The 27,095-nt window shown below is 35.7% G+C and overlaps 2 protein-coding genes across 2 annotated transcripts; one reads left to right on the top strand and one right to left on the bottom strand.

The window, feature by feature from the left end:
* Positions 1–494: 494 nt before the first annotated feature.
* On the bottom strand, positions 495–1,055 carry LOC145628100 (uncharacterized). The gene has a single exon (XM_081680425.1). The coding sequence runs from the start codon at positions 1,053–1,055 to the stop codon at positions 495–497; it is 561 nt and encodes a 186-aa protein (XP_081536551.1).
* An 11,431-nt stretch (positions 1,056–12,486) lies between these two features.
* Positions 12,487–13,047, top strand: LOC145628099 (uncharacterized). The gene has a single exon (XM_081680424.1). It carries the CDS (start codon positions 12,487–12,489, stop codon positions 13,045–13,047), a length of 561 nt encoding a protein of 186 aa, XP_081536550.1.
* The last annotated feature ends 14,048 nt before the right edge of the window (positions 13,048–27,095 follow it).

Genomic DNA, 27,095 nt, shown 5'->3' with positions numbered 1-27,095 from the left:
TGTTGTTTTTCGATCTGTTTCTACTGTTGTTCTATTACTGTTATTGTTGTTGCTCTGTTCTGTTGTTGTTGATGTTGTTGTTGTTGTTGTTGTTGTCGTTGTTGTTATTTCCCTCCTCTTCAACTGTGCATTTGGCATTAGTAGTAGCCTCGATCAACTGAGCATTTGGCTTACGAGAACAAATAAAGATTCTAGCAGCAATAGATTTGGTGAGAAGTGCTTTTGCATCTGCAACTGAGAGGGACATTTACACTGTAAGTTTTTACTTGTCAATTTTATATTATTTTCTTCGGAAAATTCTGAAGTGCCTTGTGTTTCGTTCTTGTGGGAGATGACTCTCGAAATGCTTTAAGACTATTTTGCCTTGAATAAGATCATGTGATTGATGTAAAATGTGAGTATATATGGCTATTGTAGTACACCCAGTTTTTTTTTTTTTTTTTTTTTTTTTTTTTTTTTTTTTTTTTTTTTATGCAAACAGGGAAAAGCATAAATTAATTAGTGTTTACAAGCTCTTTTAGGTACAGCTCTTCAAGAAGTCCTGAAGGACTCACAATACAAGCAGTATATTCATTTACATTGATAGTAGAATTGTTCCTACATGATTTTGCCATTGCATCCACCACTACATTGGTGTTTCTGCTCCCATATTCAACTTTCAGCCTCATGTTTCTCCTAAGCAGCTCCCTACATGTTCTTATCAAACCAGACAGCTCACTATCATAGTGTACATCATATGTGATTAGGTGAATTGCCACTTTACAATCAGAGGAGATCATGACATTAGACCAATTCTTATCCATAATTAAACTTAGTCCCTCCCAAAGAGCCCATAGTTCAGCAGACATTGCAGAATTTGCCCATCTCTTGCATTGACCACCCATTATCCATTCCCCTCTTGAATTCCTAACCACCATAGCAATCCCAGCAGGAGAGATCCTATCTTTGAAAGAAGCATCAACATTCATTTTATACCAATTTTCATAAGGTGGATCCCACATTTGGTTTGGGTTCCCAAGTAAGTTGGCTATTGGTTGTGCTGCCTTAAACTCCATAGCTAGCCTCTTCGCTTCATTAGCTATTACTCTAGTAGTACACCTAGTTAGGGTTTATAATTCACTAATTTGGATTTGCTATAGTTAGGATCTAAGTTCACCGGTTAGTATTATGCTATGAATTGTCGATCTCATTATGCTTTTTGTTGCCTTTATGATTATTCCTTTTCCCTTTCTCCTGATATTGATGCTTATACTAAACTTCTCATTACTTGAAATTATCTTTATAAGAGTAGCATCATGTCTAAACCAGCGCGAGAGCATAATAGCAGCCCTTGGGGATCTCCACATTGTGCGTTATCTGTGTGTATTTGGTTTAATGATGCTAAATCTAGGTCATTATACTCAATATAGTGTTGGAATTTGTATACAAGTGGATCAGCCCAAAAGCATGCTAGCAGCTCTTCTAGAACTCCCAAGAGTGTATTTTCTATCTATATCTGGTTTAATGATGCATAATCTAGGTCATTATACTCATCAAAGTTGTGGAATTTGTATACAGGGGGGCATAAAGTCTATGTTGTTTAGGAGGGCAGAAATCCTAGAATCTATTATTCGTGGAAAGAATGTAATGAACAAGTCCAAGGATTCAGCAACAATTGCTATAAAGGGTATGATTCATATGAAGAAGCACTAGCTGCTTATGAGAGCTCGTATGATTCTGATGTAAGTTTTTGCCGTCCTTATTTTTTGAAAGTTCATAAATTTCAATTTCTTTTACGGAGTATAACTGATCGCTTGTATGCAATTTTTTTGTTTAGTTACGTGATGCAGCCCCTAAGTGCCAAAATTGCGATTTGTTAATGCTAAGAGTTAAAATCTTGGAAGCTAAAGTTGCATCATTATATGAGCAGCGTGTTATTACCTCATCACCCAAGAAGAAATCAGTTTATGATCACCTTGCCAAGTTGAGTGAACTGATTGAAAAAAAAAGCAGTATTGGATCACTAGTGACTGGTAAGTATATGATTGGGTAAAAGTATATATGAACAAAGATTTGATCTTTATTCCAATTTCTAATTCATTTGCAATTGTTCTGTTTTTGGGTGGCACTCACTCGCAATGCATGCGGAATCAGAAGAGTGATATTGATTTTGAAGATGGAGCAGGCTGATGTGCTGCTGTTCGGGTCTGTTTTTGCTTGATTGGGCTCGTTAATTAATCTTTTTTTAGCTTAGATGATTATGTGGGTTTTGTGTAGAAAAGCTTGTGCCTTTTGAATGTAAATTTTTCTAATTATCAGTATGGTAGTATGTAGTGTGGAATAATGTTGAAGAATTGCTTGAATATTATTTTGATTGTGAAGTTCGCGTAAGGTTGTAGTCATGAGCTACGGTAATAAACGAGTTATATACCCCTGACCTAAACTCGACCCATTTAACTAAATGGGTCAAGAGCCTTGACTTGAACCTTACCCAACAATAAACCTTGACTTGAACCCGACCTGTTTAACCAAATAAGCTAACTTTCTTCTCAACAGAGAAAACACATTAGGCCAAATTATGCTCCAATATTTTTTATTTTTGATACTAAATCAAAAGTTCAGAATCATTAACAAACACAAGTCTAACAACAGTTATAATACTAAAATAACAAGTCTACAAGTCTAACAAACACAATATTGTTTACAACATAAATCTCAACAAACACGATAAAGTCCAATCTGAACAACAAATTAAATAGAAGTTCTAAACAATTAAGGATCAAAGTGAGCAGTAGCAACATAGTTTCCAATAGCGGCAGCAACATAGGTTCCATCATAGCAAATTCGAGAGTCTACCATAGCCTCTTCCACGGGTTCAACCTCTTCCACGACTATGAGAGGGTGTGGTTCAGTACAAATCATTGCTGCTGCCTATATCACAAACTTAATATCAGAATTCAATTCGCAAATAACCATTTGATGATTTGAACAATTTGACAATAACTAATACTCCAGAAGGTATTTTTATGTATCAAGGTATAACAATATGTTTGCTTTCAGTTGTCCTAGGACATAGTAATTATGTATACCTTCAAGAAAACTGAAAGCAAACATATTGTTATACAAACTTGATAGTAATTAAAAGGATACTAATACTCCAGAAGATGAAACCCAACAACAGGCACCACTCAACAAACAGAAATCTAAAGAAAACACTATGTTTCTCAAAGAAAAAAAGCTAACCCACTACACAACAAATAGAACGCATAACAAATAAGTAAAAACACTCTATTGTATCTTTGTTAAGCAACCCATCAAACAAACAGGATTGATCACACAAGTAAGATGATATTATTATCCCTCAAAACATAATCACTTTAAAGGATATTTCACACCAAGCAAAAGCATACACTGAATATATTACAATGATCACCTACTTAAAAAAATATCAAAAACAACAAAATCATATTATTCATAAAAACTTAGATGGTCAGATTAATTTATGAGTTTAAAATCAAATAATTGTAGAAAAGTTCAAGTTAATGTATGGCTCTCAAGTTCACTAACACAAATTAAAGCAAGAAATTAAAAAACTGATCAATGATCACTATACTCTTGTGAGCGGTTCAGAAGAAAGCAACAATATTCAAAACTAGAGATGATAATATATAATAAACTTGACTCAAGAGCCACATATGTAAGATCATTAAAATATAGCACAAACGCCAGCATATGTTTCCATCTTTGCAAAATAATGCCTAGCATAACAGAACCATAATAGAATTCAACAACGCACAAAGCTTCAAACAAGAAAGGGGGATAGAAACCACATAAACTGATTAGAGTACTCACCTTCTGCAAATATTTGACTAATCTAAAAGGCATTAGTCCTATTATTCATTATTCAAAATAAGCAGTAAAAAATTATCCCAAGTTATTAGAAGAAACCACCCAGCACATTAAAAGGGATTTAAAACTGCTAAAGCTAGTTAAATACCTCCACTTTTGTGGCAATACCAGAATTCAAGCAGCAATGCATCATCTTAGCTAATTTTGCATCATCGTAATGCCCTCCAGCAACCTTCCAATATAAGCCTGCATTATCCCGTATTCTTGTCAACAAGAGTCCACTCAAACAGGCACAAGACATATAGAAAAAGACATAACAAGCAAGATTCAATCACAATGCAATAGTTATTCAAGTATTGCCCCTCAAAACATAATGCTCCCACTAATGCTAGTTGGGGATGGAAAATGCTTTTTAGGGTAAAGGAAAGTCTGAGGAGTATCCGAAAAATGGAGTACAATTTAAGAAGTTTAAATGAAAATATGAATGTAGGCATGTAGCCTTGGGTGGCTTTTCTACCAATTTTTATCTTTATGTTGGGAAATACTTCGTACTTGTAGGAAAGAGTGTAGAGAAGAAACCAAATAAAAAAAATTATTGATAAGAGGAAAGAGTGAAGATAAAACACCAACAGAGAACAAAAGCAAAGTTAACAATATTATGTGACTCAATATTTTACCAATGAATTCATTGAATTTGTACCAATGAATTCATTAAATTTTTTTGGTTTTGATGTTGTATTTGATGTTTTATTGACAGGAAATTTGCTGGACACCCTATGCCAATTGGGTGCTTCCAGATGAGCTGAAAGAAGATAAATGGTTCGTAACACGACTTGGCCTGATATTTTGTAACAACTTTGTGGTTCATCATAAACCACATCTTGTTACAAAACAATTTGGAGGCTACGAACTCGACCCAGTCATGCATAGGGACAAGCTCACTATATTTGAACATCATGTACGATTTGTGGATAATCGTGGCTTTAACGGGCACGATTATTTTGAGTCGTATAAGCGGGAGCTTATATTGTGGGATAAAAAAATGTGTGTTGATGAATTCCATGATGACAATCCTTCTCCTTCTCCTTCTCCTTGTCCTTCTCCTCCTCGTCGTCAACGTCAACGTCGGGATTATTCACAGGCGGGGGGTCCTCGGAGAAGCTCTCGTGAACGACGTCCGAAAGTTCTGTTCACACCCAGCCATTGAGCTGTTTTTTTTAAAGAACTTGTATAGTTGTAGAACCATTTGGTTCTTCTGTTTTTTTTTTATTTTAAGTTCAATATGATACAAATATTTTTATATTATACATTATTTCATGTTAGCCATTCAAAATGGGCATTAAATAGTCATTTTTCTTATATTTAATTTTTATTTTTTCTCATAATATAATAAAAACTATTAAAAAGTATAGAAAAATTGAAAATGGGTCCAAACCGGCCTGGTCCGTGTTTTGGACCGGTTTAATAAAATAAAGATTAATAATAATAAAAAAAAAGCTTACATGTCACATTATTTTATGATATAAACTTGGACCCTGATTGATTTTTTACCAGAGCTGTATTGACTTGGACCCTGATATGAAAGATGAAACCAATCGGATGGTGTTAAAGACAAATCCCAAGCCCAAATTCATGTTCCTTATAAAAAGTAAAATCCATAAGCTCTTGCTTCCGTAGGATCTTTTACTTGTCTCTGCTGGATACAGATTGGATCTTTGAGTTTTCGATGAACGTCTTCAAACATGATCAGGAAATGTGGAGAGTTAATTTTTCCTTCAACCATTTCAATGTTTGCACTTTGCACTTGGACTTGTTCAACTCTTCCTTTATATCTTGTTGCTTCATAAATTCTTCTAAACACATACTTCTGGAATTTCGTGAGCTTCTCAAAGAACGTAGTCAATCTTATTCATGTACATAAATATATATACATATATGTTTACTTGGCATATACCATTAAGTTTGAATATATAAGTCAATCTCCGAAAGCCCTTTCCTTCCTTCGTCGAGCCTTTCCCTTAATGGTTAGAGAAAGCATTCTCCTATCTGAACTTGGCAGGCTTCCAGCCTTACTCAAATAGGGAGTGGGTTTGGTTTGAACATAGGCTCAAACATGATTTGAAGGGTCCTAGTATATACATACATATATATACATGTACATGCATATATACATACATATATATACATATATATACATGTACAACATATATATACATATATATACATGTACAACATATATATACATACTATCTTAAAAAACAGTAGAAAATTTAAAACTAGAGTAAAGGAATTAAGAGAAACCGACCCAAAATCATCCGTTTTGAATCTTTGAGGGTTGGGCACAGGGTCCCAAACCCGTACCCATCGGCTATCAGTGGATGGATTGGGAAAGGCCACTTAGGGGGCATCCCCCGGACTTGGAACATCCTACAATACTTTAAATTAATCATTTTCTTCATAATTTGGCTACCATTTTACAACGGTCATCCAACTTGACTACCATTTTTCAACGGCCTATAAGTACACTAGAATATAGTTTTTCAAATTAATCTTGTTGGTAGCACTCCTCTATAAGTACCAAACACCCCTTTTATCTTCTCATTTGGCGCTAGAGTCAAGGACAATGGCGGTAGGGGAAAGCGAAAGAGCGTCAAGTCAAATCTATTGACGTAATCCTTTATGGTCTAAATAACGAGAACGAAAAATAACTGTTCCTATTGGTGGTTTAGTTATTGCCATAAATGATAACTAACTAGTAAATAATCATCAATGTTGGTGGTTTATTGCCAATATTGGCAATAAACCACCTATAGTTATTGCCATTAGTTTATGTTATTGGCAATAAACACCAATAGTTATTGCCAATTTAATTATCTTTGGTGGTTTATTGCCATTAGTTTATGGTACTTTATTTATGGCAATTTATTTACATTAGGAATTATTAGTTTACCACCAATAGATTATTCATTTATGGCAATTTATTTACATTAGGAAGTATTAGTTTATGTTATTGGCAATAAACCACCAATAAATAACTGATAACATGTAAATAATCCACCAATTTAAATAATCATCAATTATTTATTGGCAATAAACCACCAATAGTTTTTTCCATAAATAGTTAGTTATCAGTTATTCATCCCAATAAATAACTGATAACTAACTATTAATTGGGATATCAATAAATAGTTAGTTATCAGTTATTTATTGGGATGAATTCCTAATGTAAATAAATTGCCCGGTTTTTAGCTTATCTTGATAATAATCCAGGAATTTGTGTGTATATAGATATGGAAATGATTATTGATGATTATTTATTTAATAGGATACAATAACTAATAATTACATGAAGCTAAAATTCCAAGCTTCTCAATATGATGCATGTAAATAAATTGAAACCCTGATATACTCTTTACCAGGGGAAGGATTCATTATGATTCATGTAAAAACTTGAATTAACAAGTCGCAATTTTGGCACCTATTCTTCTATCCATGAATTCTCCACATCATGTCTAAACCTAACTATTTGAAAGAATCCTTACTTGTCTTCCACAAGGGGAAGAATCCATCTTTCATTTCAAAATCCATAATTTTTTACCAGAGTTGTATTGATGTCTGTTTGGATGGTGTTTTTTGTTCTGTTGGGTCTACTGGCTTTGTGTTTCTATTTTAGCTGGGTTCGTTGTTCCTATTAGTGGTTTAGTTGATGCTTTGTTGGTGGTTAGTTGTTGTTGTATTGTGGCACTTGTTGTAAGACTTTTTATTCTAATGTGATGTGATCCTTTTATTCTAAAAAAAAAAGACTTCTGCCTTTCTCGTTATTTATGAAGTATTCTTCACAATTAACAGGTGCAGGATATTCTAAATACGGAGTAGTTCCATTACGGTTGTGTCTTCCCATTTGAGATTTAAGAGCTCCTACTTGAATGTTTTAGGACATGAGCAAAGCAGTTTATGCAGTTTTGATCGTTGTACTTTGGAATGTTAGAAGAGATATTATTATTTCCAGCAGATTTTTATGTTACTATCATATGTAAGAAGTATTTATGATGTTTCACATTTATTATGCAGGAAAAACAAAAGTGTCGTTGCCCTGTGCCACAGTTCCCAAATCTTGGCTTGATCAGTACGTATGAACCCACTGAGAAGCCGGAGAATGGGCTAGAGGTATCTTGGGATGAAGTTGGTTCCAGCAGCAATAAGAGTCTGAGTTCTTGTAGCTCAGAAGATCTAGGCCACAAAGTTGCGCGTCAACTGCTCAGTTTAAAGAACAATTATGATAACTTCACGTATGAGGAGATGGTTGATGCCAGCTACCATTTCGATAAATTATTGAAAGAAAATACCACATTGTCTGTAGTGTAGTTTCTTAACGAGAAAGAGTCGGAGGATAAGAAGCTGACAGTCCTCAAAACTATGATAAAGGAGCCTAACACAGCTTGCTGAGGATGCTGCTACTGCTGAGGGTGATGCAAATGATGCTGTGGGTGTTTATGTTGTGCTATGTTTGTGTTGATTATGCGGATATTTTTTCATATTAAATTCTTGAATTTGATATCATATGTTATGCCTTCTTGATTGATATCATATGTTATGCCTTCTTTAATAGATGTGGATTTTTTCCATTATTATTCTTATTTCGTGCTTTGTATTGAAAATGTTGAATTCTTGATCATGGTATTTTTACTATGCTTGATTTAGGTGTTACTATAAATGTTATGCCGAAATCTATTTTTGAAGCTCTAGATCTTGGACCATAAGAAGAAATTGTCTGTGTACAGTTCTTGACCTTAGAATACATCCATTGCATTCTTGTAGTCATGGTCATCTTTTAGTTCACATCATCTATAGACCTTAGTTTGAACCACATGCATTGACCCTAGTTGACATTAACCTTAGTCTACATTGACTTGACCCTTGGACCTTAGAGTTTGACTTAGTCCTCAACACTTGATCTTAGACTTTGACCTTGGACTTAGACCCTAGTTCATATGTTGATTACATAAGGGAAAGATAAAGAGATAGTCTGTGTACATGAGTAGCATCAATACCAATACATTTTATAGGAAAACCTTTAATCCATGCCTCTCATCTGTGTGTCACAATACCTGCAATGCCACTAGAGTAATTTGAGGCAAAGGCCCCATCCACTTCAATGAAGAAAGGTGGTATGTCTGATTCCACTGCCCACTTGCTATCCGGTTCAGGTTTGGATGAGGTAGGATTGTTGAGGAACAGGTTCAAATGGTTAAAGATTTGTGACTTTAGAATTTTTGGGGGGAGGTTAAGATGTTCCAAAACCCAGTGACCCCATGAAATGCTTCAGCTGAAAGACCAAATTCATTTAATGTTACCGCCTCCTAACCCCATGAAATGCTTCAGCTGCTGGTTTCCCATACCAGTATTGTTGCTACCAACCTTTTGATGTTACGTGGATTCATAGTCTTGGATTTTATGTTAATTAAATGAATTTTGAATTTTTATTGTATTAGTGATTGAGGAATTGTTGATGTTTTCAGGTGATGAGTGATTTGGGGCTTGTTCATGGAGGTTGAGGCTTTCAGGTGATGAGTGATGTTTTCAGGTGATGAGTGATTTGGAGCTTGTTCATGGAGTTTTTCCTATTTGTTTATGATGGGATTATGTTATTGAGAGGATGGGATTATGTTATGGAGACTTATATTATGATGTTATTTGCTGCCAACTTAATATTGTTTTAATTTTTTAATTGAATTCTAGATTATGATGCTGACAAGGGTTGTTCTGTCCTTGGCTTGAATTTAAACTTAATACTTCTGTTATGCTGATAAGGGTTGTTCTTCCCTTGGCTTGAATGTAAACTTAGTTTCATTCTATCGTTGAACCCTACTTTCGCAGTTCCTTTTGCATACAACATGCCACACTTGAAGCCTATAAAAATAGGGAAGTAACGAGATCCTAAAGTAAATTATAATGAGTAGGTTCAATATAACCAAGTACTTTAAATTTTCACAATTGATAAATACAGTAGTAAATTAGTTTTGGTAACTCATGGGAATTTTTTTAAACAAAAGATTCTAGCTAAAAAAATATGTGGGAATCGGGAAATAAAATAAATTTTGGTCACGTTTTTAAACACTAAATATACGATTTGGGTGTGGATATATTTCAAAGTTCTTAATGTTCTGTTTTTTTAATATGACCATTTTATTTTAAATTAGGGATTTGATCCAATTCAAAAAATGATGATTTCGATGTTTCTTTTTTCCCCTCTAATTGTTTATATGGGTATAATTAATAGTAATGCACATAAATTAATATAGAATTACTGTATTAGTAGTAGTACTTGATTAGTAGTTGGGTGAATTAATTTCTTGAGGGGTTTTTTTAGATCTTTAATTTTTTGGTACTACAATAATCTAAGTTTAACAAAAATACATAACCACAATGTCTAACTAGTTTACAACTACTAATAATGGTGGATTATTTTTGGGAATTTTAAAAGTCACATACCAATGGAAATCAGTTTAATTTTTTAAATACTTGTTGAGATCGGATCAAATATCCGAAATTTGGCAAATCAGATATCCGTAGCCGATTCGAATTTTTTCGAGTATCTGATATCCGAAAAAATTCAGATCGGATACCTCGTATATCCAAAATTCGACTTTTCGAAATAAAAATGCATAAAATTACATCGATATCTGATATCCAAACTGAAAATAAATGGATATCTAATATCCAAATTTGGGGTATTTTATACCAATTTTGGATACTAATTTTGGATATTGCCTTCGGACTTCCGATTATCTGATATCCTAAATCTTATATCCGACTTATTACGGATTTCGAATATTCAAAATTAAGAGCTCGGTTGTGGGCTATGTGAAATCGTTAATAATAAATAATTGATAATTCTAGGCATCCTTATAATTTTATATACTAGTACACAAGTTTTATTTTCTAATATAGAAATTTGTGGTGAAAGCTTCAAGTAGTATGATATACACATTTCTCATTATTGCACAATATGCAATGGACTTGATCTGCTTTTTTGTGAAATCAGGCATATCAATTCAGAATCCTGATTTCTGACTAAAACAGTGCTTTTTGCAGGCACAACTATCAAATTGTGAAACCAAAATTAAAAAGTGAAATGTTTGGATTAGGTCTAGGCCTGTTCAACAGGCAGGATTCGGGTCGGGCCGGCTGAGACAAATGGGCCAGACCGGGCCTAATCTAAAACAAGAACGGGCTTGGCTGGGCCAATATGAACAAATTTAATATGTCGCCATACAGAAATGCCCACCACGGGGCTAATGTTGGAACTGCAATGAATAGATTGTTTACACTCACAATCAAATAATATTCAAGCAATTCTTCAACATTATTCCACACTATTTACTACCATACTGATAATTAGAAAAATGTACATTCAAAAGGCACAAGATTTTCTACACAAAACCCACATAATCAACTAAGCTAAAAAAAGGATTAATTAACGAGCCCAATCAAGCAAAAACAGACCCGAACGACAGCACAGCAGCCTGCTCCATCTTCAAAATCAATATCACTCTTCTGATTCGCATGCATTGCGGAGTGAGTACCACCCAAAAACAGAACAGTTGCAAATGAATTAGAAATTGTAATAAAGATCAAATCTTTGTTCATATATAATTTTACCCAATCATATACTTACCAGTCACTAGTGATCCAATACTGCTTTTTTTTCAATCAGTTCACTCAACTCGGCAAGGTGATCATAAACTGATTTCTTCTTGGGTGATGAGGTAATAACACGCTGCTCATATAATGATGCAACTTTAGCTTACAATATTTTAACTCTTAGAATTAACAAGTCGCAATTTTGGCACCTAGGGGCTGCATCACGTAACTAAACAAAAAAATTGCATACAAGCGATCAGTTATACTCCGTAAAAGAAATTGAAATTTATGAACTTTAAAAAAAAAAAAAAAAAGGACGGCAAAAACTTACATCAGAATCATATGAGCTCTCATAGGCAGATAGTGCTTCTTCATATGAATCATACCCTTTATAGCAATTGTTGCTGAATCCTTGGACTTGTTCATTACATTCTTTCCACGAATAATAGATTCCAGGATTTCTGCTCTCCCAAACAACATAGACTTTATGCCCCCCCTGTATACATATTCAACAACTTTGATAAGTATAAAGACCTAGATTATGCATCATTAAACCAGATATAGACAGAAAACGCACGCTTGGGAGTTCTAGATGAGCTGCTAGCATGCTTTTGGGCTGATCCACCTGTATACAAATTCCACAACTATGATGAGTATAATAACCTAGATTTAGCATCATTAAACCAAATACACACAGATAACGCACACTGTGGAGATCCCCAAGGGCTGCTATTATGCTCTCGCGCTGGTTTAGACATGATGCTACTCCTATAAAGATAATTTCAAGTAATGAGAAGTTTAGTATAAGCAGCAATATCAGGAGAAAGGGAAAAGGAATAATCATAAAGGCAACAAAAAGCATAATGAGATCGATTTCATTTAAAGTCGACAATTCATAGCATAATACTAAATGGTGAACTTAGATCCTAACTATAGCATATCCAAATTAGTGAATTATAAACCCTAACTGGGTGTACTAATAGAGTAATAGCTAATGAAGCGAAGAGGCTAGCTATGGAGTTTAAGGCAACACAACCAATAGCCAACTTACTTGGGAACCCAAACCAAATGTGGGATCTACCTGATGAAAATTGGTATAAAATGAATGTTGATGCTTCTTTCAAAGACAGGATCTCTCCTGCTGGGATTGCTATGGTGGTTAGGAATTCAAGAGGGGAATGGATACTGGGTAGTCAATGCAAGAGATGGGAAAGTTCTGCAATGTCTGCTGAACTATGGGCTCTTTGGGAGGGACTAAGTTTAATTAGGGATAAGAATTGGTCTAATGTCATGATCTCCTCTGATTGTAAAGTGGCTATTCACCTAATCACAGATGATGTACACTATGATAGTGAGTTGTCTGGTTTGATAAGAAAATGCAGGGCGCTACTTGGGAGAAACATGAGGCTGAAAGTTGAATATGGGAGCAGAACAACCAATGCAGTGGCGGATGCAATGGCAAAATCATGTAGGAACAATTCTACTATCAATGTAAATGAACCTACTGCTTGTATTGTGAGTCCTTCAGGACTTATTGAAGATCTGTACCTAAAAGAGCTTGTAAACACTAATTAATTTATGCTTTTTCCTGTTTGCATAAAAAAAATAATGGGTGTACTACAATAGCCATATATACTCACATTTTACATCAATCACATGATCTTATTCAAGGCAAAACAGTCTTAAAGCATTTCGAGAGTCATCTCCCACAAGAACGAAACACAAGGCACTTCAGAATTTTCCGAAGAAAATAATATAAAATTGACAAGTAAAAACTTACAGTGTAAATGTCCCTCTCAGTTGCAGATGCAAAAGCAGTTCTCACCAAATCTATTGCTGCTAAAATCTTTATTTGTTCTCGTAAGTCAAATGCTCAGTTGATCGGGGCTACTACTAATGCCAAATGCACAGTTGAAGAGGAGGGAAATAACAACAACAACAACAACAACAACAACAACAACAACAACAACAACAACAACAACAACAACAACAAAAGAACAGAGCAACAACAATAACAGTAACAGAACAACAGTAGCAACAGATTGAAAAACAATAGCAGAACACACAAGAACAACATACATTGACCAATGAATAAGAGAGAGAAAGAAGGACCTTAGGGCAACATTATATTGCCAAACCCACACCCCCACCCAAAAAAAACCATGTATGAAAAGAGTAGGATACCAAGCAAACAGAAACAAAATTAAGCAAATATAAACAAGACAAAATGCTTTTATTCTTCATGATGATAATAACAGGGGATTATTCTGACAACTTTGTTTTCTTATTGCAGATTGAGTCACATAATATTGTACCAATGAATTCATTGAATTGAACCAACAAAGCCTTAGCTTTATTTAGGTGTATTTTTCCTCTAAAGTATTACAAACACAAATCCTCAGTAAATTCAAGATAACCACTTTGCACAATTTATACATATACAATCAAGAATAATGTTCTAAGGTTAGCTTGCAATGGAAACAAACTCAAGGTATCAAGATAACTCGGCCAAGACAACTCCCTAAGCATATTACATTGTAAATTTGGCAAAAGAATAATGTTTTAATACTATCATAAATCATTGCATTGAAAACCATGGTTCCAACCATTAATAACTTTGCTCAAGTTTAAGCCAAATTGTCATACATATGTGAGAAAATTCAAGCATGTTTTGACAACAATAAACAAGCAAGATTGAGTGAAATTATGGCCAAAACAGGCAGTTTTCAAACCTTTCTCTAAGCACAACTGAGCTATAAATCATGCCAAAATTCCAAGCTTAAACTACCAAGATCAATTCACCAACACTCATGCATCAAAACTAAGCCAAAATTTGAGAAAAAATTCAAGAAAAATTCCTCCATAATTTCGAACAGATTTTCACACAAATGGAGGGAATCTTGACTTATTTAAGCCATCTAATCCAAGATAAATAAGCTTAAACATACTTAAATATCAATATACATAATCCACAAGCATCATAGAGCATAATCACACAAAAATATGGAGTAAAAACAAACTACAAGCAAAACCCCCAATTTGATTTTAAAATTCGAACCCTAGAATATTCTAATCGAAATGTAATTTAAACTAATGACTTACCCTAGAATTGCCACACAATCAAAGAGGAGTGCTCCAAACGTAAGTATGTGAAGATTTGTGGCGATTTGGATTGAAGTTTTTAGCAAAATTGAGAGAAGAATGGGGAAGAGAAGAATGGGGAAGAGAAGAATGAGCTGAGAAGTGAGAATGTCGAGCAATGAGGTGAGGAGAGGGAAATTGCTGATGGATTTTTTTAAAAAAAAGATTTACTTATTAATCATTCATAAAACGCAGCAGCTACAAAGGGTTTTGAACCCCTGACCTGCTTACCCCGCAATGCGCTTTGCTTCGTGTTGTAATTAGACCTATCAAAATTTGACCTAACCCGTTAACCCAACCCAAACCCGACCCGATTTTTTGGTTTTGACAACAATTTTTCAACCCGAAACCCATTTTGACCCAAACCCATTTAACTCGAAAATTGGCAGGTCAAATTTGGGTCGGGTCGGGTTAACCCGTCGGGTCAGAGTGCTTTTTTAATTTTATTATTATTATTATGTTTAAAAATGAAGCAATGTAAGTGTGTGTCGTTTCAAGTACTCCGTAGTCCCCAAATACAAACCCTATAAAGTGAATATTGAGATATAAAGTTTTAAAAAATACATCCATGGGATTCAAATTTTTTGTATTCAGCTTCCTTATATTCAATTAGAATGGCAAATTATAGGTTTTAAGTACTGCAAATCTATCCAAGTTGCGAACAATGTGAAGATTCCTTTGCCTACCAGTGGATGTGACTATTATGGAAGTTGCACTGACTCAAGCCCAAATTCATGTTATAACAATCCAAATAGACATCAATACAGCTCTGGTAAAAAATACTTCTTAAATCACCAAAATAAGGCACCGTGTTTTATCTTTAGAACCAGTTCTTTCTTTGATCTTGTTGTGCAAGCTTCTCTCTCACGCTTATAAATTAAATCCTAAACGGCGACACTTCATCCATACTGGAAATCATCAATCTTCTATATAACTGTCTTAGTCCTAACTTCCACGTTAATTAATTCATTCCTATTTCTAGTACGAGTACTTCAAACCATCCCAATTCCCAAATATGGAGGATAATAAAAAATCTAATGGTAAGTTTCTTACTACAATCTTTCAAACAAATTTCAACTTCAAATCATGTGTGTTTTTTCATTTGAAATTCTATTATTATTATAGGAAATGAAATACTTTTACAGTTTTACATTCATTTTTACTTGCATTTTCTTTGTTTTACTTAAAGCATTCATGTTGTTTGACTTCATGCTTCATAGATTAGTTTTACCATCAAATGAATTATATTGTATAATCAGATTTGCAGTTTGATTTTTGTCTTTTATTATAATTTTATTTGGTTGATCATTGATGTGAATATACGTAACAATGTATGTTGTTGCAACAAACCTTCTAAAAGTTGGGCCATTGCTGAAAGGTGATTTCCCAACTGAACCATGGGATGACAAAGGTCGGAGTATGATCAGCAAAATTATCATCACTTATGAAAAAAACGACATAACATCTTTGCAATTTGAGTACGTTGAGTATGGCAAATCAGTGTTATCGGACTTGTACGGTGAACGTACCGGGAGCAAATTTAAAATGTTTTTTTTTTCTTCCCTTCATATCGTTTAAATTTAATTTTTGATTTCTCACATATATACTAATGTATTTTGTTTTATTTTGGCGATAAAATGCAGATGACATTAGGCTTGGGTGAGTACATCACGGGTTTGTCGGGGACCTATGAAAGTGGTGCTGGTCATGGAATACATAATCAAGTGATATCGATAACAATCCATACTAGTAACAAGAAATACGGGCGATTTGGTGGTGGTTATAGTGTGAAGGGTCCCACACATGAATTTTCATATCAATTTGGACCAAAAGATCAATGTTGGTTTGTTGATATCTGATTATGTTATATTGTTCAGTGGCTTGGTATGGGAAATCAGGAGCTTCAGGACTACTTCTGTGGGCTATGTGGAGGCTAAGCGGCTTCACATGCACTCCCAAGGGCAGGGGACAGGAAGGCCTGCTTGGGAAAGTAACAAAAAGGCAATGTTCTACCCTGATGAGTTCTAGCTCGTTTGTGGGCTATGTGGAGGCTAAGCGGCTTCACATGCACTTTCAATGGTAGGGGACAGGAAGGCCTGCTTGGGAAAGCAAAAAAAAGGCAATGTTTTACCCTGATGAGTTCTTGGCTTATTGGGACAGAAAGACCTGTTTGGTAAAGCAACAGAAAAGCACTTCTTGGGACATGAAGGCCTTCTTTGGAAACCAACAAAAAGGTACTACTTCACAAGTACTTCCTATGGCTTCTTGGCTCGGAAGGATGACCTTGATGAGTTCAAGAAGCACGGTCCAGGTTTGCTTTCTAATCAAGTCATTGGTTATGATCTCAACACGGCCATGTTGTGCCTCCCATACTCCCACACATGAGTTAGTTGTCCCGAGATGGATTCCTATTGCTGGCCATAATTCATGTTGTTTTTGTTTTTCACTCATCTTCTTATAAAATATAAATGTAGGTTTGTTGATATCTGATTATGTTCTATTATTAAGTGGCTTTCTAGTGGGAAACTAGGAGCTTCTGGACTACTTCAGGGGATATGCTGTAGTAAGGGCTAAACACTCTTATGGCCCCAAGGGGCATCGTGGATTCAGTGTCTTGATATTTAAGATCTCGATTGTGGGCTATGTGGAGGCTAAGCGGCTTCACATGCACTTCCAAGGGCAGGGGACAGGAAGGCCTGCTTGGGAAAGCAACAAAAGGCAATGTTTTACCCTGATGAGTTCTTGGCTTCTTGGGACAGAAAGACCTTATAGGACTATAAAATATAAATGTTGGTTTGTTGATATCTGATTATGTTCTATTGTTCAGTGGCTTGGTATGGGAAATCAGGAGCTTCTAGACTACTTCAGTGGGCTATGTGGAGGCTAAGCGGCTTCACATGCACTCCCAAGGACAGGGGACAGGATACTACCCCTGTAAAGTCAACACCACCATTTAAAATCAAAAATCAATTCAAAACCTCAGATCTTCCATTAATGGAAACTTCACAACACAAAACAAAACATCTTGTGATTCAACATAAAACTATTACTCGTACATTACAATAATATGCATTTTCGAATTAAATCATCAAAATCGAACTAAATCACTATTTATGATTAAACAAATGACAAACTTGGAAGTTTCTGGAGAGGAAAGCGGAAATGAGTGTTGGAGAGTAAACGGTGAGAAGATGAGATTGGAAGCGATGGAGTGGAGAGAGCGCCATGTGTCGTACATAGCTTCATTCTTCTCACTCCTTCACTTCTTCCTCCTCCTTCAAATCACTATCTAAGCTGAGAAAGTTACAGAAAATTAGGTGCGAAATTGAAGAAATTAGGGTTTTTGTACATTGAATTTCAAATCAATTTTCTATTGAAATGAAATGTTGGACTGTTAGGCCACGAGATGTGTGATTTATACACGATATGATAAAAGGGAAGAATGTAATGGGCTAGGTTAGTTGGTTTAGATGGGCCCAAAAATTAGGCCACTGTTCCAACTCCTTCCTCTAACCTACATCATTCTAACGGGGCTGGATAAAGGCACACCCTTCCCCACTAACAAGAGGGTTAATGGCACACTCCACACACCACTCAAAAGAGTGTGCCTTTAACACCACCCCATTCTAACTCTACTTACACTTGAAAAAACGGATAAAACGTCATCGTGGATTTAGTGTCTTGATATTTAAGAGCTCGATTGTGGGCTATGTGGAGGCTGACCCAAATTTGACCTGCCAATTTTAGGGTTAAATGGGTTTGGGTCAAAATGGGTTTCGGGTTGAAAAATAGTTGTCAAAACCAAAAAAACGGGTCGGGGTTGGGTTGGGTCAACGGGTTAGGTCAAATTTTAACAGATCTAATTACAACACGAAGCAAAGCGCATTACGGGGTAAGCAGGTCAGGGGTTCAAAACCCTTGTAGCTGCTGCGTTTTATGAATGATTAATAAGTAAAGTTTTTTTTTCAAAAAAGCCCATCAGCAATTTCCCTCTCCTCACCTCATTGCTCGACATTCTCACTTCTCAGCTCATTCTTCTCTTCCCCATTCTTCTCTCAATTTTGACAAAAATTCAATCCAAATCGCCCCGAATCTTCACATACTTACGTTTTGAGTACTCCTCTTTGATTGTTTGGAAATTCTAAGGTAAGTCATTAGTTTAGATTGCATTTCGGTTGGAATATTTTAGGGTTCGAATTTTAAAATCAAATTGGGGGTTTTGCTTGTAGTTTTTTTTGCTCAATATTTTTGCGTGATTATGCTCTATGATGCTTGTGGATAGTTTACATGTAAAACCTAATGTTTAAGGGGTGTGAGAAAGCATTCATCCGAAATTTTGGAGGAATTGCAATTGCTTGATTTTGGGCGTTTGTAATGAGTTTGCTACTTTGCTACCATATGATCCTTAGGTTTTGGATGTTGCTTTTACTCATTCATTTTCTCATTTTCTTACTCATTAATTTAATAATTTGGTGTTAATTTTTGAATTAAAGATTGAATTTTTGTGATTAATCATCTCGGGGTAAAAAGGGAATTTGACAAGCTTGTATTAATGTAGATTCACTTAGGTTAGGAGTTAGCAATAGAAATATTGGGCAATTGAGAGAAAAGAAAGCATTAGTACGCTAATTGATTTTCTTGCTTGAGTTTCTTACCAAATTGTACAAAATTGTACTTCTGCAATAGCATTTGCATAGAATCCATGTATTGTATAGAATTTTGATTTTTGAGTAATCACTTTGTTTTTGTGCCAATCCCATTGATGTGTCTCTATAGAAAATGTGTCTCTTCTTCTTTTTTCTCTTCATATTAATTGCATACTGTTATAACATCCCTTTTCTCTTTCTTTGAATATTTTGAATATTTTTTGATGTGATTTTGAATATTTTGAATATTTCTTGATTTTGAATATTTTGAAAATTTGTTTGTTTAGTTCTCTGAGCATACCATGACGAAAGGGTGTAAAGGGTGTTCAAAGCTGAATACCATGAGCGGCCTTTGGTTGGACTTGGACCCTGATATGAAAGATGAAATCAATCGGATAATTAATTCTAATGGAGAGGGAAGCTCCCTGTTGCGGTTGTTTAAAGTCTATGATTTTCCCGAGCAACTTGACTTCCCTACGAGCTTATTTGACAAGCTTATGACTTATTACCAGGATGTAGAGCAAAATGGGATTTTCTATTTCAGAGTATGTGATGGTCAGTGCTTGAACATCACCCTTGAAGATGTTCTGTACTTAACCGGTTTGCCCATTAGGGGCAAACCAGTTGTCCAGGAGAAGAGCAAGGACTTTGGTGCCTTCTCTAGGGTATTTGGTGAGCGTGTGGAGAGAAAAGCTCTAACTATACCACAACTCAAGGCGATTTGTTGTGATACGGCTAGGACTAATGATCAGCGGATGAAGGCAATAATGTTTTTTATTCTTAATTGCATGATCGTTCCCGATTCGAGTGGACCTATTGCGACATCTTATGTCCAGTTTGTTGAAAAATTGGACGAGGTGGATTCATATGCGTGGCGTGCAACATTTTTATCAGCCTGTACGAGGGTTTGGGACGATACAAAAGGGGAAAGCGACTGTAGGTTTTATGTTGCTAGTTTTGGTAAGCAAGTTTTTTTTCTTATTTTTTTTCTTTTGCTCATCCTTTTTTTGTTTAGTCTTTAACTAACTTTTTTTCCCCCTTAGGTGTTTTTCTTTTGCCGTTTCAACCTCTCGGACATTTTTGGAATTGAGTTTGAGCTTCAAGTGGCGCCCTATACTTTGGCTTCTATGGTGAATAAGTTGTCCAAAAAGATCGAAGCAAACCACTATTCCATGGAGCATCACAACTTAGGGAGGAAGTTAACGCAACTAGGCAGAGTACTTGAATCGACAGATGTGGTATGATTTTTGTTTCGTTTATAGATTATAAATCATCATTAGGGTCCTCTTTAGGGTCAATATTGATTTTTGTTTATGATTGTCTGATTTTTTGTGTGAAATATACGGTGTTTTATTTGGTTGGGTGTGCTTAGTCTTGTTCTGGTTGGTTGAGGACTGTACTGGCCCTCTATTGCCTCTGCTATGTTGTTGTGGTATTAAGCTTCCACGATTGGATCTCTTGAGTGAAGTGAACTTAGTACACGTGTTGGCTTTTTTTTTATCAATAAATCAGGAGATATTATCAAGCTCAAACACCAGCATACAATTTAGTTACATACAAGCAACAGCTCAACAAAAACAAACTTACAACAAGGTGACAAACCACCTGCTATCTTTTCTAGAAATTTTCCTAGGGAGAATGATATTAATCCTCAATCTAACAACATCTTTAATTTGACTAATAATGACAGCAGTATCACATTGAGCTCCATTCCATAGAAGGTTGTTTCGAGCTTTCCAAATAGCATACACAGTAGCTTGAATAGCTGCACTGATTACTCCAAATTGGAATTGAGAAATTCGATACCTTTTATCAAGTTGTTTACACAACTGATAAACCTGCAAGTAGTGGTATTTCACATTAAGCCAATTCATGATACCTTCCCATATTACCTTGGACACAGGGCAAACCTTTGCTTTTGCTTCAAACCAAGATGCAAGAATAAATCCTTCAGCTCACACGGCTTCCTCCAGTACCAGCACGTGTCCTTAGGGGGAGTATAGAGCCACTTTTCATGTGTTGGCTTTCATTTCACTTTTCTTTTGTTTTTTTCTTTGAGTAGTAAACTCACCTAACAATCAACCATTATCAAGGTAAAACTACACTATCAATCATAAGTATGTAGCATAGGAATTCAGTTGGGTCAATCTCGTGGCAAAAAAGACATACAAGCACCAAATTTATTATCAAGCAAAACATGGGTACAAAAAATGTGGGAGTTTTAATGAAACAAGGTTTAGATATAATGAAATTTCAATGGCTTGTCTATGTGACTATGTACTTGTTTCCTTTTGTGTTAGATTCAGTATAGGATATACCTAACTAAATGATATTTATTTTCATCGTCCACATGTAGTGGCAGCGCAGTTCCAGGTTCTTGGCGACATTGATATAGACGCTGCTGAATCTGAGCTCAAGCCTATAAAGGTGAAGAAATTCTCACATCTGTCTTTTCATGATACATTTTATGATACATTTTAATCGTGATTTACATTGCTATTGATATACATTCATATATAACCTTTATGATACATTTTATTATTATTGATATACATTTTATGAGCTCAAGCGTATAAAGGTGAAGAAATTCTCACATCTGTCCACATTAGTATTTCTCCCTACTTCTAATCTTTTCATGATACATTTTATTCAGTTTTCAGCTAGTGTTAACTCGTTGTATTACGTCATCTATGCTATTACCTCTTATGTGTCCCCCTATCCACTTTCCCTCCTACTAGTATCTAGTATATGTGTGTTATCCCTCCCTGGTTATGCATGATATTGCACTACACTTATTCTGCTTCTTCTGTTCTTGTGTATTTTTTAGTATCACCAATACTTTTGCATCATGATATTACCCTGTTCCAATTTATTTTTTACCCTTCTTTTCATGTTTTTTACTTTGTTTATTCATTCGACTTGCACCTTATTTCTACTATTCTTACTGTTACTTGCACTTTAAAGGTGAAGAGCAATAAAGGCCCAAATGTGATTAATTTCAAGAAGCACTATGAGAGGGAGTTGCATCTGTGGGGCGAGATGGATAGGCGATTGGCGCAAATGTTCAGGGTTCCAACACCCACAGGAGCCATAAATAACGACCACGCCTCCACTTTGCGTAACATTGATTCAGGAGCCACAAATGACCACCACGCCTCCATTTCGGATAACATCAATGCGAATGACAACACTCCTGTAATCACTGAATCCCCTCCTCAAGGCTACACTCTTGTAATCCCTCAAACCCCTCCTCATGACTCCACTCTTGTAATCACTTCAACCCCTCCTTGTTACTCCACTCCTTTAATCACTCCAACCCCTCCTCATGACTTCACTCCCGTAATTAATAAAACCCCTGATGTAAGCCCTCAAATCCATGGCAGCCCCCATCAGGAGAGCCCCCGTCAGGACACTCCTCAACCTGAAGCAAGGGGAATAAGGATGTGTGGTTTGCCGGATCCCGTAGCAATTCTAAATGACAAGCGAAAACCAAAACGCAAAGTACCATTTACATTTCCAACAGGACATATGGCGAAAAAACAAGGTATTTTTATTGTTTTTTTGCATGAATTTAATATACACTAAGCCCCATATAAAGGTTAAAGCCCCATATAAAGCATATATTTCTAAGTCAGCTTCCAATTATCAGGTTATTGTGAATTTTCTAGCAATTGCATTGCCTTCCAAAATAATCCGAAAGCAATTCTGTTTTGTACCATAACATTGTCATCTGATGATGAGGGTGTGCTGGTTTTTCTTCTTCCCTTTTCCTCAATAACTTATAATTGTGTTTCATCAACAATTATAATAGAATCACCTGATGATGAGGGAATGCAATCATCAATTTTCAGTGCAGTAGTTCGTTTTAATGCAATCTACTTTTCTGCTTTGGATTATGATTATGATTATAGTTATTGTTGAAGTTAACTCATTAAGTTCATTTAAGGTGAAATCGAACTTGAATTTTTTACTGTCCCTGCTGCAGGGATATATGCAGTTTAATAATGTGTTGATAAATTTTTGTGTGGGTTGAATTCGATGGAACTTTAGTTTGGCATGATGAGTAATTGGGCTGTATTCAAGTTCATATGGCCTATGTTTGAGGGTTGCTGAAGTTCTCTACATATTAGTAGCTTTGCAATGACAATGGTATGCTATGATTTATACTTGATCTCTTGGAATATGATTATAGTTTGAAGTTCGTTTTATTGGAATTCTTTGGGGAATTGATTAAACACTCACTTGTTGTAAGGTGAAATCCAATGTGAGTTTTTGTTTCATCAACAATTATAATAGAATCACCTGATGATGAGGGTGTGGGCATAGCTCAATTAGTTAAAGTTTCAATTTCCTCATTTTTTTAAAAAATATTATTCATATCCATAACAGTGCACCTTTTTTTGCCTTTGACGCCTGTCGCGGAATAAGGGTAATATAGATGAACATAGATACTAATTTATTTTGAGGTAACATGATTAAGGGTAATATACCTACACCCCCATGTAATGTTCTATTTCGAGTTCCTCATTTTTTTTATATTATTCATATCCATAACACTGCACCTTGTTTTGCCTTTGACGCCGACGCCGAATAAGGGTAATATAAATGAACATAGATACTAATTTATTTTGAGGTAACATGATTAAGGGTAATTTACCTACACCCCCTTGTAATGTTCTATTTCGATTTCCTCATTTTTTTTATATTATTCATATCCATAACACTGCACCTTGTTTTGCCTAGGACGCCGACAACGTTATTGATGAAGCTGGTTGAGGATGGCGCTGTACTGCACCTTGTTATGCCGCTGATATTTGTGTCTTTATTGTAAATTTATTGTCAATATGATTTTAATTTATAATTGGGTTGAATACTTGAATTTCTGATTTTAGTTGAATTTTTTATTATGAACGTTCAATATTTGAATTACTGATGACGAACTAATGATTTGTGAAGTACTATATAATATTTGATTATTGGTACTTATTATTTTTTTTTTCTTTTGCTTTTTTCGTACTAATAAAATACGTATTTGTAGTTACTTGCACCATATTGAATTTTAGATTTTTTTTTCACGGTTTACCAAAATAATATATTTGACGTTAAAAACTCAAATTTTATTCGAACCGATGCCAAAAATTGTTGCCATAGAGCAAACCGTTGCCAAAACCTGTTGCCATAGAGCAAACCGTTGCCATAGAGCGTTGCCTTAGCTTTTTTATGTAGTAGTGTGTCTTTCAACCAATACACGCGCTCACTCAGTAGGGGTCACCAAGTACCGTCGTCTGACATTTGCCCGACGAGAACAGTCGTCCAACGTTTTCCCTCAATCAGCCTTTCCGAAAGGGCTCACCAAGTACCACCATCCGACATTTGCCCCATCCGAGTTACCATCTCTCAACGAGTACCCGCGCTAACCCAAAAGGGCTCACCGAGTCTCACCGTCCGACGGTCGTCCTCAGTCACCCTTTCAGGGAACTTCCCCCGTACACACAAATCTATGTTTTCCTCATTGTTTAATGTTTCTGCTCAGATCTGACTCCCTCCCACACACAAATCAATACCCGCACTCACCGAGTAGGGGTCACCAAGTACCGTCGTCTGACAGGGGTTGATTTTCGTATACAGATGATGAAGGAAGAAAAGAGGAAGGTGGAAAGAAGATGTGTGAAGGTGGAGGAAGTGGTAAAGGTTTACGTGGAGATTAACCACTTTCAGCTGGCTTGTTGTTGCTTCTGTCTTCTGCGTCCGCACCAAAATTCCATTAATAATATTGACCGACCTGCTATTAACCCGATCAATCGATTTTAACCCATTTGCCAAGTATTAGTCTATATCGTATTAACTACAACGATTTGACATAAAGTATAAATAATTTGAAGTCTGGGGTGGTTAACATGAGTGGTTGTTGTAGTGAGAATGGTGATGGGTTTGATGATCTTGTTGTGATTACACTTGATTGGGCGCCTTTGCAATTGGTTCAGGTTTGGGCTTGGGAGAGGTTGCCGGAGTTCAGGTCGAACTCCGTTAGTTTTGGGGAGCCAAGGTTGGCAAGATGACATAATGTGAATGAGAAAGAGATTAGTAATGTGAGGCCTTTGTTGCAATCTTCTGGACATTCTTTCGAATGGCGACAGTACTGTAAGCATGTTGAGAATCTGCATATGTTAATCTTTCATAAGGAGAGTGAGGAGACAGTTGTGGTGGGGGAAGGTTTGGGTGATGATAACTGCCTTTCTCTTTCTGACGCCTCAAGTAGCCCGACCACCCGAAAGGATTCACCGACAAAAATGTCTTCTGTTCATATATAATCCAATAATTAAATTGACTCATTAAAAAATAGGAAATCATCCATCACTGTTTACAAGCACACATAAACAGAGATTTATGTGTAAGAGGGATTCTGAAACCAATCAAAACAGATTAATTTTGATATCATATCGAACCATCGATTAAAAAAAAAAAAGAAATTCTTCATCGCTTTTTACATGCACGCATAAACAGAGATTTATGTGTAAGAGGGATTCTGAAACCAGTCAAAACAGATTAATTTTGATATCATATCGAACCATCGATTTCATATAATCACCCAAACCTTCCCCCACCACAACTATCTCCTCACTTTCCTTACAAAAGATTGGCACAGGCAGATTCTCAACATGCTTACAGTACGGTCGCCATTCGAAAGAATGTCCAGAAGATTGCAACGACGACGAGGCATACACAACTCATTATACGTCATTGATCATTAGTTCCCTCGGGGGGCTTCGAGCGTGCCTGATGTCCTCGGCGTCCCAGGGCCGTCCCCTATGCGTCTCCATCCCCAAATCGTCCCCGGTACAGGGTACGCCAGTCATAAGGCCAGGTCAGGGGTATATGACCCGTTTATTACCGTAGCTCATGACTACAATCTTACACGTACTTGAATACTCTATACTCCTACGCTTACCACTACTACAAATATTTTTAGACCCTACTTTTAATGTTTTTATACACTACTTTTAATACTTTTTTAAAAAAATAGTCTAATTTGTTTCGCGCGCTTATAAGAATTTAGCTAGTACTACCATGAAAAAACATTCTAGTGACTTATACCGAATAGTGCAAATGCAGGGAGAGTCAAACCGAATATACCTGGATAGGTTCAACCGAACAAAAACAACATATAGATGGGAAAAACTCCTCAAATAGTTTCTTCCAGAGAACTCTCAAACTCTTTTAGCATTCATAATTAAGTTTTAATAGTTCTATCAGATTGTATTAAACAAGAATAATACTTGAAAAAAGAAAATGATATCAATAAACAAGCAAAAGACTCATTATATCCAATCTATCATATAAATAAACTTATTTATATGCTCAAAATTCAAGAATCTGATTTCATGCTATCACTAATATAGTCATTATTATTGATTTAAGAGTAAGGCAAAGTGACACTTAGAAACAACAACTTAGACTACTAAAAAAAACGGTTCCTATACATATCAAGCATAACTTATTGCTGCAATGGTCTGGGACATAGCAAACAAGAATGATAGTATGTGGCTGAGATGGGGTCAATCATCATTACATCAAGGGCAAAAGCTGGAAAAGGGTAGGCTGCCCTTCTCAATCTAGCTGGCAGTGGAAGCAAATATGGAAAATGAAAGAGCAGATTAAATATGGATTCACAGGAAATAAATGGAAGCACAATGGAGCAAGATATACAGTAGCCTCAGCTTATAGATGGCTTCAACAGAAAAATCTTGATATCCCTTGGAGTAATTGGGTCTGGAATCGATATGTCGAAATTAGGGCGGGTTAACCTGAACCCAACCGGAATAACCCGAAAACAAA

Source organism: Chenopodium album, chromosome 4 (assembly GCF_948465745.1).
Source record: "Chenopodium album chromosome 4, dcCheAlbu1.1, whole genome shotgun sequence".
NCBI lineage: Eukaryota > Viridiplantae > Streptophyta > Magnoliopsida > Caryophyllales > Amaranthaceae > Chenopodium > Chenopodium album.
This window is presented reverse-complemented; position numbering and strand designations above follow the sequence as displayed.

What these genes read in the sequence shown, in the direction of transcription:
- LOC145628099 (XM_081680424.1), top strand. Translation starts at nt 12,487, where the DNA reads ATGGAGTTTAAGGCAACACAACCAATAGCCAACTTACTTGGGAACCCA.
- LOC145628100 (XM_081680425.1), bottom strand. Translation starts at nt 1,055, where the DNA reads ATGGAGTTTAAGGCAGCACAACCAATAGCCAACTTACTTGGGAACCCA.